General features: G+C 40.8%; 1 protein-coding gene across 3 annotated transcripts in view; it reads left to right on the plus strand.

Moving 5' to 3' along the window:
- The first annotated feature begins 10,513 nt into the window (after positions 1-10,513).
- The window catches only part of runx1t1 (RUNX1 partner transcriptional co-repressor 1), a 60,220-nt gene continuing 57,860 nt past the window's right edge, over positions 10,514-12,873 (plus strand). For all 3 annotated transcript variants that reach the window (XM_046059002.1, XM_046059003.1, XM_046059004.1), the window contains exon 1: positions 10,514-10,997. In XM_046059002.1, the coding sequence (XP_045914958.1) occupies positions 10,970-10,997 (28 nt within the window). In that variant the 5' untranslated portion in view covers positions 10,514-10,969. The remainder of the gene's footprint in view (positions 10,998-12,873) is intronic.

The following is a 12,873-nucleotide window of genomic DNA, read 5'->3' on the forward strand; positions in this document are numbered from 1 at the left end:
TGGGCTTTTTCACTTTGCAAACCTATTACATGCACAAAAAAGAGATATAACTCAATAAAGGAGAGGGGAAAAGCCAAGAAGCATAATACCACCTCTTTAAATGGAGGTTTGAGTGTTTTGTATTGAGCTAGAAATCAGGAGGAGCAGAACATCAGCAGATCGAAACTGCCTTTTTATCTTTTGTGTGTGCAGAGTTGAAGGTCAGTGCCTCAGAGCAATTAGAGACTTGATTTAATATGTAAGCTAAATGCTAAATAATGCACCTCATGTAAAATGAATACATAGTCTCATGAAAAAAAAACCTGTCTCTACACGGGCATACATTTATTTCAACAACTAAATGGTGAAAATACAGTAGCCTGCTCTAATCTATGTCTCCTCAGTGAAAGATGATATAGGCTCCTTTATTAGCTTTGCAATCATATTATGGTGTGCATGCAGTTTATGATTTTATTTCAACTTAAAACATTCAGTGTCACAGTATTTAAATCTTAAAATCTTACATAGTTAAATAAAATCCTCACTTGCACAAATTATAAATAAGCTATTCTGGCTTAGCCGTATAAAATTTAAATTTAAATTAAAATCTGTGTTTTGGCAAATGCTAATAGCAATATCCTTGCCTACAAATGTCTTAGCTACAACCAATTGGCTAGCAAAACAGTTTTGCCTTAAATACAAATTGGGTCCATGCGTGAAGTATAATTCACCTGCAGTTGTTAACACTGAACACATGAAAAATGCCAGTTTAGGGGGTATTACCTAATTTCATTGTCTTATTTGCGCTAATGCAAATACATGTTGAACCATGTGAGTTAATTTTTCCAGAGCCAATGCTGCCTAAACTATTTTAGAACTATGCTGTGTTTTTTCGCATTGAATAAAGATGTGCAATGTAATTTAGCGCACTAAAGCACCGGCTTGTTCCATTATTCTTGTACAATGAAAATTGAAGTCTAAAACAGAGACCTCTCGCCTTCAAAATAAAATGTCCGTGTTTTTAACTGTAATTTTAAGGATAGCTAAACTTAATAAATAAACAAGTAGCCTAGCCTAAATATTGAACATAATTCATAATTCATATTCCTACCACTTAACCATATTATTAGTTATTATTATTAGGCTATACCACATTATTTCAATTAAATTGTCAATTGGCTTCAACACTGGAATTATTATTGAGTACTGTGATTTATGCCTATGTAGCGTAATGATTCATTTATATAGCCTAATCATCAATTTATTCATTTGTGATGAGTCTGATTTATCTCCAACTTTGACGTCATTGCTGTGGGTCTTTTTTCATGGCAATAACACTACTAGGTTACTCTATCCTCGTAATGCAGCACAACTGGTGTTGAAACCGCTATTTAAATGAAGGCTAGTCACATTTGCCGCTTCTGTTCTTTCCACACTATGTATAGCCTTTTCATTGTATAAGTTGGATAATGGAAAAAGCCGATGCTTTAAATATTTTTATATCGCACTTCATTCAATGCGACAACAACACAGCATAGTTCTAACATAGTTTAGAAAGCATTGGCTCTGGAAAATTGAACTCACATGAGTCAACATACATTTGCATTAGTGCAAGTAAGACAATGAAATTTGGTAATACCCCCTAAACTGGCCTTAACAACTGCAGATAAATTATACTTCACGCATGGACCCGAATTGTATGGCTATTAGGTGTGGTGAATGCTGAATAAGCATATGTGCAAAGTCTAGTATAATGTATTATTAGTTATTTCAGCTGTTGCTTTAAGTCCTACATGGGACTGTGCTGCGTCAGGACTGGTATTTGCCTGTAACATACGCCCATGCCACATTTAAGAGAAATGAGGTAGTCAGTCTGTTTTGGTTAATGTACCTGAGGTCAAGTATAATTAACCTAAATATGGAGTCAGTCCTGCGTGATTTGGTCGATCACTCTTGACCTGAAGATAAGCAGACTGTATACTTCCAAAATAGATAATTATCTCTGCATTGGGATATTCTTTTTTTTTTCAACTATTAAACAGTTCAATCAAATTCATTTGAATTAAAGTCTCAACATCTTCTCTTTAGAAGAAAATAAAGCATTTAGAAATATGACATATTCATATATCTTTGTAGTATTCCATATTCATGCATTCCCATTAGTGAAATGCTTTTATTCACATTTGAGATGGAAAATAAAGGTATGTGGCTCTTTCATGTGTTACTATAGCTACAATATTACAGCTAACCATCCACATTAACACTGTATATGCATTAAATATATTATTATGCCACAGGTACTGTCCAAGGTCACATATGCACAATACCCTCCTAATATAATACAAGACTTCACTTACCATGATGACTTTTCTATGCCTGCGAAGATGTGGAGGCAGATGGATTGTCTGAAAAGGATGAGAAATAGATGTGTGTGGGTTGAGGTGGCAGGGTGTGTCCATTTGTCAGTGTGTGATTGCATCAGTGTGTGGGTACATTAAGCGCGTGCATGCAGCACATTGGAGGCAGCAAAAAGAGGTGAAAATGAATAGAGGTATGTGTTGGCCGTGTGTGTTTCTGTGCTTACGTATGAATGTGACTTGGTTGTCAGCCTTTGATGACCTTTGCGTGTTGCCGCTGTGAGCAGAGTGACCCGGCTGTACTCATTAAAACCAATGGAACGGATCATTCCCCGCTAATTGTTTTCCACTGACAAATGGCTCCTCTGACTCCCGAGGACTGCTGCAGGGGCCCTGCCTGCCTAGAGCACACTGACTTCGCTAATGAGAACCGCCAGTCTGTGTGAGTGTGTGTCTACGTGTGAGAGGCAGAGTAAATGTATGTCTGTGAATGTACGAGTGTATGTGTGTGTGTGTGTGTCTGTGCATTTGTGTACTGTCTTTGTGCTGCCAGCCTTCCTTGCTGTGCACTGGCATGTGTAAAGTCGGAAACGCTGCTACATTAGGCTCAACATAACCCATTATGGCATTTTTCTCTTGTCAATCACCTTAATACTGAAATGGTGTTAACACATAAACTATTGTATATTACAGCTAAAAAAAACTTATTTATTTACAGTGGAATAAATTCCAGGCAACTTTGGGAGAGCAATCATTTCAGCAGTAATTTTGACCTCATTTCCACTGCAAGCAAAATATTTTTACTGTGTCAGCTTTAGTGTGGTTGTCATCTTTAACAATCAAGGAAAAACCAACCTATCATACCCTTTTCTCCTAAACCACCCTCTCCTCTGTCCTCTCATTGTGAGGGCATTCACATTCAAACATACACAGAATAATCTTTTGTCCAACACATCCCCCAAGTTAATGGAGGACAAAAACGTCTTCTACCGGCAGGACTGCCTCGTATGTGATTATCTTCCAAAACCGTTACAAATCACTGTTGCAAAAATAAAGGCGTTGACTGTCCTGACACAGTTTAAGGTTTGGTGAGGTTTGGGCACATAAACAACTTGGTTAGGTTTAGGGGACTATCATTCTCATGGTTAAAAGAAACAAACATTGACTGTTGTTAGGAATTGGGAAGCGAACGGCACTGTCAAAGTCAACCAGTCTTTTAAATTATATGACAAAAGAAGTCGTTTGACCATGTCCTGTAGAATGACACATGGGAGCATTTTCTGATATAATGCCCCTACTGCTGACGGCATTTTCCAGAACTGTTACAAATCAACGTTGAATATAAATCTTTTACATCAATGACATGGTTTAAGGGAACATCATGGTTTGGGTTAAAATGACCTTCAGTGTATTGTTATGGTTACAATGATATTCCACCATCTTCTCCACTTTACATTGCTGCTGCCTCTTTAAATTACACTCCATCTTTTTCTACTGCAGCCATACCACACACACACACGCACACACACACACATACACACACACACACAAACACCTCTCTTTCTCCCTGTTGTCCCTCTCTCTGCTTCCACCTGTTCCATGGTCCACTGGATGACTGTGAGTCCCTCAGCACACCGCTCAGCACCTCCAGCCCCTCCCCAGCCACACTACCCTGGCACTAATCCATCAGAGGAGCAGTCAGGCTGTGCACCACCCCGCCACCACCCATCCTCGATACCCGCCAGTGCCCAGTGCTGCAGCAGAGGCCCCAGCTGGGGGACCGCCAAAGCTCGGTCGTTATCAGATGACGGATAGCTTCATATCAGGTGTGTAAAGCGGGCAAGCACTGGCGAGGGCCATCTGGCCAATGATTTGGGGGAAGTTGGGAAGTCGGGACCGCAAGCGAGGTATAGCGAGGTGGGTGATGATGATGGATGGGGCCAGGAGCATCACCGTCCGCCAATCACAGCAACCCTTGGCAGCTTCATACATGTGTAGAAGAATTGTTTCACAACCACATCAGTATGCAGGGATGGTTAGACAATAGCTGTGGCATAACTATTTATTTCACATGTGCACACAATCTCACTAACTTCAGCTTTCTCTGAATCACTCATCTCCTCTTCTTAATTCTACCTTTGTCTTTCCTGTGGTATGTTCTTCCCCCTACTGTTTATACAGTACATTTGCTGTTCTCAGTCCAAGCTAAAAAATCCAAAATCTCATTCTAACATGCGGTAGATTCATTTAAATTCAATACCTAAGGTGTGAGTAGTCCCTCAATGCCTTTACATGACGTTTGTTGAATTTAACAGACTCCCTCAGAAGAGAATCCTTATTTTGGTAGACATGTGAGGATGATTTTATCCATTATCTGATCAAGAAAACACTTCAACAAAGGGAGTCACTTTCATTGTAACATAGTACTATAAACTATAGTTCATTTGGTATATACTTTTGGAACCGTGGCAGTATGTCCATCTGCTACAATCTACAATGCAGTCTATATTGTCCCCAGTCAAAAGTAAGTGAAATTAATCCATCTGTCGCGATGTATTTTTTTATGTGTTTATGTGTTCCTCAAGTCATTGTGGGATACCCTCCAGGCCCCAGCACAGAAGCAATGACATGTACACAAAGATAATACAGTGGTAATATCCCTCTTTTTGTCTTTTTTCTCTACTTTCATAAAGGAAAGATCTCCTACATCATATTTAAATGTAATATTCATTAAGATGACAGCTATCTGTTTGCTCTTTCACCATGGATTTTGTCCTGTAATACACTACGACATAACATATGACATACAAAGACATCGTTATCAAGAGTATTATTAGAAAGTTATTGTCTTACATGTTTGCATGCTGTCAGGATATTTAGCCAGTCTTCTCTAGAAGTTTGAGAGACTCATTTACATTTCCATGGAAGAAGGCAAGGTTGTCAGTTTTCGCCCACTTAGTTCTTCTCGAGCCAGACGGTGGGTTGAATTCCATAATACCCCAGTGTGTGAGTAAGATCCCTCTCCAGACACTGTACCTACAAAAGATACTGCACTGCAGATGCTATCCCATCATGCACCTCTGTCTCTATTCCTCCACCTCTATCAGAGGAGTTAGAGATTTTTATAGAATAGAATTTTTTTTTCCAGACTTTTTCCACGAGTTGTAGAACAATGTATGTGGCATGTCACATTTAAATATGTGATTGTTTTTTGTCAGGATAAACAACTGTATTTGATTCAGTTGAGTATTGTGTGTTTGAATGGCATGCTGAGGATGGATTCATGCCATGCGACAGAAATATTTCAAGTTAAGCAACATACCAGAACAACATAAATGTTTCACACATCAAATCTGAGGCAGTTAACACAAAATCCCTGACTTTTTCAATGTGCACATTCTAACCAATTAACCTTGCAAGGGCATTCAATAAAAGCCACGTTTTTCCCTTGAAAGACTTTTCTCCATCAATGCTACTTCATTTTATTTTTTCTATAGCAGATTCATCAAGTATTAAATCTTTGCTGAATCACTTGAGGACAACTCCAAAACTTACTGTTACCTTGGACACGGTTCTCTAAAAAATGTATTATCTTTCTGGTGTATCCCCATTTTCTCTTTTTAACGAGTTGCTCATAACAGTTCAATCTGCAGAGGAATTTCACCATTCAGAATTGAATGTCCTCTATTCCAAATAAATGACATTTACACAATGCCCACTATTTGGTGTGGCATATATTTTAAACCAGTATCACAGAGACCTAGACTGTAGCACACTGGATGTTACCGAAATGTACTTCATCCAACAGAAGCAAAAGCACTTATAATTGGCCCTTGTGTTTTACTATTCTACATTATATTATTCGGTTCTTATAACTGATACATTATTGTGTAAGTAACATTTTACTGCTGCTGTTGGTAAAAATGAATGTAATTTTAACCATTTCATGACAGTTTAGTGGTTTAACTTTGCCCCCTTTGTTAATATAATAAATACATATAAAAAGACAAACATATTTTGGAGACGAAAGTGCTACAGATACTGTAAAATAAAAAGAGATCCTTATATCTATACTGACGACCCAAAAGTAACACTGTAACGGCTCAGTATTACCAGGTTTGGACCCAAACGCAGGATATTAGAGACACAGCAGGTAATGTTAAAACTTTTGTTTTACTCGTGGTCAGAGACAGGCAAAAGTCAATACCAGACAGGCAAGGAAAGTAAGGCAAAGATATCCAGCTAGGGATCAGGCAGGAAAAAAAGCAAAAAAACGAACCAAAAGCAAGCAGAGGTACATGCAGGCAGGAGTGAGGCAGGCAGAGGTGATGGCTGGAATGCTAAATTGTGGCGGAGAATTAATGGGAATGGGCCAGTATATATATAAAAATATAAAATGCAAGGCTAATGGGCCAGTGGGAACAGGTGTGCAGTTGGGAGGGGGAGGTCAGGTCCTGCATGGCAGGAATGCAGGGGTTACTGCTGGGAAGGAGGGAGTGGCAGAATCTGAAATGACAAGAGAGTTAGTACTTGGATGGACGAGGGCAGATAGAAAATGGGGAAACACAGATCTAAAATAGATTCAACTGCGAAGCATGGATATTTAAGCCCATAATATTCATACAAACCTTTCTGGCTTCAACTCCACTACTACTTCACTATTGATGTCTTTATCTTAATGTTCCGAATAGATCAAGTAACTTTAGTTCTCTTTCTTATTATCCTGTTGCTTTTCTAACCAGTGGTGGGGATGATGTTGATGGTAGGCCCCTTGGCCTCAGGCAATGTTGATCCAATGCCAGATAATGAGGGGTTCGAATGGCACTTGTTTACTGTCAACTCCGAACTTATATTTGTCTCATTCTTTGTCCCCATGAATGTAATATGAGTAAGTGTGTGTGTGTGTGTGTGTGTGTGTGTGTGTTACAGGTGGCTCCCCAGTAGGTGGGAAAATGCAGGAAGTCTGCTTGTCTGTGTCCACATGTATCAGACACAGCATGTTTTTCCCTTTCAGAGGCGAGGTATCCTGTGTGTGTGTGTGTGTGTGTGTGTGTGTGTGTGTGTGTGTGTGTGTGTGTGTGTGTGTGTGTGTAAGTGCATGTGCGTGCGTGTGTATGTCGCGGATCACACTGGGCGGCTGACTTCCAGGAACCCCTGCAGCAAAAACAGGCACTGTGTGTTTCCTGCTCTCACGCACCGTTATCACAGGACACACACACGCAAACACACACACACACACGGATCATTGCCCTATTCTCTTTTTTCCTTGCAGGTTTCCTCAACGCCTATCCTTGTGCCTCCGGCCGTCAAGATGTTTCGCTGTGATTGTCATAAGAGGACTTGCTCTCCGGGAACAAACCAGAGGACACAAATAGGCGAGGAGTGACGGCATCCTTACAGCCCTGCTGTTTTTTCTGACCACGCTAGGTTGCTCAGTTTGAGTGGCCAGTGGTGTTGATGATGAACCTATTCTGACCTTTCTCACATCTGATTCAGAGGCCACTTTTTTCAAACATGTTCTCACTACAAACCTCCCTTCTTCCTTATTTTCATTATGAGTCTGATTTACTTTTCTTCTGTGCTTATCGTTCAATATTCCCACCCTCCCTTTCCATCCCTCACCTTCTCACTGCATGTCTATTCACATATCCTGTGTAGCCCACTGCCTTTGTCAGAAATTGACAAAAGGACCCAGGCTGGAAAATGGAAGTAGAGCACAGAGTCCTGTGCTTGTGAGGGTGCCAGAGACTGTATCTATCCATATTCCCTCTGAGAACACAATGTAACCCACCGCTGAAGCACTCCAGATAGTGAGAGATGAGAGGGAGATAAAGTGAAAGAGAGAAATGCACACTGGCAATGTTGCAAACAATTGCCATTAATGGCATCATCTTTTCCCCACAGAGATTGCACTGAGGGAACAATGAGCTCCACGATGATGGTACGCTAACAATCCACTGAATGTTTTACACACAGTACATGGCAGACAAAAGCAGAAGATGTTACTTTAGTTGTGATGATGCTCCATAATAACTTACAGTATAAAATTATTGATTTTGCTAGTAAAAACACACAGAATGAGTTTTTCAGGTGCACTATCCTTTGTATTGCCTGGAAATTAGAGACCATGTAACTTGCAGCAAATCTGACATACTGTAGGTGCTGTCAGCGATTCTAATCCAATACACTTTTTGTCACAGAATATCTCTGGTTCGTACACAGCCCTGGCTCTGTAAATGGGAAACAAACCATGTGGCTTGGACCGAGCCACACAACATTATTCTAGCTAATCAGCAACAGGGGGCATTTGTGCTCCTGCTTGAATACTGTCCCTCTTCCGTCTTCGCCTGTGTAATGTAACTCGTCCTGACTATCTGCTATTCTGGAATTACCCCATGCCAAGAACAAAATCTAAATAATGTCAGAGATATAACCCTTCCATGCTTAGACTTTAGTTTAGATAACTATCTGGCTTCAACACCTATTTAAATATAGTCACACTTTCTAGAGTACTACAAAAACAAATGCCACCTGTAATTTCATAGCTGTGAAAATTGCTTCAACTTTTTACCCTCTGGCAGCAGACGCTCTGGATTCTGCCATATTTCTCTTTTGGTCAGCTAGCGCAGTTGTATGGCATTGCTATGACATTGCTCATCCACAAATTTGGGGGGCAGAGCTTCTGAATGAGCACTGAAGGGAGGGGTGTATTTGTTTGTCTGTTTAGTTCATCAGTAATCTTTCTCCAGAATCGCTGACTTTCCCTTTATATCAAAATCAAAACATCGGAAACAGTGAACTTAATTTTCGTAGAGGACATGTCTTGCAATTAAGTGAAGTTTAGTCATTGTTGCTAGAACCACCAAGTAAATGAGCATTACAGAATAGAATAGGATGGAATCAAATAGAATAGAATATTTTAATTTATGAGATGTTATGAACAGGCTATGGTGCATGACTTGTTCAACCATGCAGTTCAAGTGGACCAGTTGTTATCACCGAGTTGTAAACGTAGCTTCTGCTCTGTGCTTTCACTGGCTCTGCGGGTGAGATGACTTCCAGATGGTCTGGGGAAAGTGTTTGCCTTAGGTTACTGCAGGCCAGCCTGCTTGTGCCTTTTTCAGCTGAGGGAAAGATAAAGATACAGTGTGTGTGTGTGTGTGTGTGTGTGTGTGTGTGTGTGTGTGTGTGTGTGTGTGTGTGTGTGTGTGTGTGTGTGCAGACATGCATCACGCAGTCCTACTTTTTTTGCAGACACAAAGGCCATCCAGCTCCTCAAGCACTCTGCTGGCTGGTTCTTGTCCATGACACTCCACTGCTGTCTCTGCAAGTAGTTCTCAAAGTCCAGGCAAAATAGCTGAATGGATAGGCTTAAGCATTTTAGCACAGCTTTCAACAACTATTAACTCCCCACTAACTGAAACAAATCAATTGTCTTTTTTGTACAGAATTCCCTCTTTGCAGCAAATAGTTCCATCCAAAAACAAATGCATTTCCAAAAAATCTGCAAAAGAAAGCCACTACGGTTTGCAAATATTAGGAGTTGAGACATGGAGATAAACAGCTGGTGGAGCTAACTGTCCAGTCCTGTGCCATTAAATTGTGCAGTGAAGATAGTAACACAAAACTGTCTAAGTCAGACTGCTGAAGCCTCAGTTTAGCTTTTGCTGAACTTAAGAAAGCATAGGAATATGAATCTTGTCACCAATCACACACTTACATTGGAATATGAAGGGATTTAAGCCAGTATGGACAGAATAAATAATAATACAGTAACCAATTATGTTTTGAATGTACATATGGGCATGCAACTATTGTTTAAAAACAGACTTGACAAAATGTGAACCTGTCCTTTAATTCTTGACTAATATGGGGTGCCACACATTCTCTTGCGCCCTTGGGTTAAAACCCTACAGGAATAATCTCCCTGGGAGCCCTTGATATGAAAAAGCTTTGGGAGCCACTGGTACAGTAGAAAACGCTTCGACTTGACCTGACCCTGCTTTTTCCAACCTGTTTTAAGACACACAGATGCTAGCTGCTGCCCAGTGGCCACCTCCTCCTCCTGCCTCACCAGCGCTTCAGTCCCGCCCACCGCCACCTGGCTCTGCTGCGCACCGCCGACTGGAGGCAGAGTGTAGCTACTCCTCTTCCCCACGCCAACGGAGAAGCCGAAAACTAGGAGACGAGGAGGGTTTGTGCATGCAATTTTTAAATCATATTTAAAAACCGATTTCTACAATCTAGGCCTCGAGGTGTAAATGATTTTGGAGGAAAGTGCGAAAGACTAGTAGAAAACCAGACGGGTGCCGCGCGCACTACTGCATCCTCCCTCTCCATCTCTATCTCATCTCTCCTCCTTTCTGGCTCTGCGCTTTTAGAAGACTCCCGGCTCTCCCCATCCTGAATATTCTTAGTGACTGATCAGTTACTGAAAGCCGTGAGCTGCCCTTCTTCTTTTGTCGGAGTTTGAACCACATTTCCGAGCTGCTGGAAGTATACCGCCAGAGCCCCTGAGAGCTGGCTGGACTCGGTAGCTTTCGTCTCCCCGATACAAGCGGACCATCGAGTGGACCTTTGCGCGGAGTCAAAAGGACTGGAAATTATTTAGCCCTCTCACATCAACGTACCGCATGGTGGGAATTTCTGCCTCTTTTCAGTGTAAGTGGCCTCTCTAATGCAATGGTGATTCTGTTTCCCATTTACGCCTTGGCTGAGTGTTTTGTCCTCATGTAGACATGTGTGCGCCAAATGAAGGGGATGAATTAGGGAAATAGCTGCTGACCCACTGTTGAATTTGATGTGTGCTTTGTTTCATATATTTTAATGTAAAGTAAGCGGAAGCGATGGTGCTCCAGAATAGTGATTTTTATGAAAACACATCATGCATAAAGCTAACAATTACATTATTTCTTGAAATATTCATTTTGATTTTGATTTTTATTTATGAGTTGATCTGTGATGGCAAATATATTGCACGAGCGAATAATGTGTGGTGTGCGTAATAGTGTATGTTATGGTTACAAACACATTTCAGTCACACATCACATTTAATCGGAGAAATAGCCTGAGCAGAGAAAATAGATTTGTTTTAATGAATGACCAATTGTTCAAATTAATAAACTGTAAATACGCTACGAAACCCAGTATTGTGTCTCAAGGACTATACTTTAGAGGAGTAACCAGTAAGTGATTCGTTTGTGTATTATCAAAAGAGCAATCATGGTTCCGTTTGTTTAAATAGTGGCACACTTGCAGCTGTCCCTGTCTCTATAAAAAGTAGATATCAGTTCATTTTGAACCCAGGGTGGAGAGTCGTTCTCGGGCAACCTTCAACTTGAGTTCACGGATCAAGTTTGGTGACTCCCTTTCGATCTCGCAAGACCCCTTTTTAGAAGTGAAGCAGCCCCAAAATCAGCTGAAAGCGTAGACACTTTGTTTTATCAGTTTTATAGCGAGGCACGATCGCCACTCCTCAGCACGGGATAGACAGTAATGTGCTATGGAGTGCTGGGAGCATGCAAGTTTTTAATCAAAAATTAAAACATCACCAGGTGAAGTCCTTTTTCGCTGATTAAAGAGAATATAAGCTTGATGACAAATGCCCACTAGTTTCTAAAACAAACGAAGTAATTTGTGGTTGTTGATATTTGCAATTGTTTTTTTTGGGGGGGGGGGGGGGGGGGGGGGGGGGGGTGCAGAGACTTTGCTATCCCTCTGTGTGTTTAGTTCAGAACCTTCTCTGCATCTCCTCTCTTTGCATTTGAAAACATCCTCCGGAGCTCCGTCACAACTGTCAAAAGCATCTTCTCAAATCCATGTGAAGTTTCCATCTCCACCCGCTGCGACTTTGTCATCATCGCATAACCGAAAAGAGAGGGGAAAAATTAAAAAACGGATTTTTTTTATGGAGTGGCGTAGGGTTGAAATTAAAGGGCTTGGGCTATATTTTTACTCCAGTGGGAATCTTTTCCCCCGACTGGGAAAAGAGCAGACATGCGGGTTAGGGAGGGCGGCTGCTGGGGCACAACCTGCTGTCGATGCCCGACTGTTCTCACGGCTCGGATTAGAGAGGGAGGAAAATATCTCCTGGAAACCCGCCGGGCTTTGGACATTTTCTACGCATGCCAAATAGTCCCATGCAAAGCTTTGTAGGCATCCAAGAGGGTGATTGTTAACTCCTCTTAAAAGCGTGACCCACTCCAGATTTAGTACTTGCCGAGTTAAATATAGTTAAAAGGAATTGTTTATGAGCATATTTTTTTGCATTAATATAAGCTATTTATATCAACAAGAACAGTATTCATTATTTTAAATTGAGAAACTCAGTCGTCTAAGACACTATTTTTATTGAGCTGTCATTATGCATATGTCGCCTGTATCTGTAATTTAAGTGATGCAAATGGGGATTCAGGATTTTCAGGATTTTTTTATCATCTGTATTATTTGTCATTATTATTTACTGCAGTGGACGTACTGTATAGTAGTTGAATTGGTTACACTGGTCCTCATTTATTTATTGTGTCATGTGTTGCGG

Source organism: Micropterus dolomieu, linkage group LG09, assembly GCF_021292245.1.
Source record: "Micropterus dolomieu isolate WLL.071019.BEF.003 ecotype Adirondacks linkage group LG09, ASM2129224v1, whole genome shotgun sequence".
Lineage (NCBI taxonomy): Eukaryota > Metazoa > Chordata > Actinopteri > Centrarchiformes > Centrarchidae > Micropterus > Micropterus dolomieu.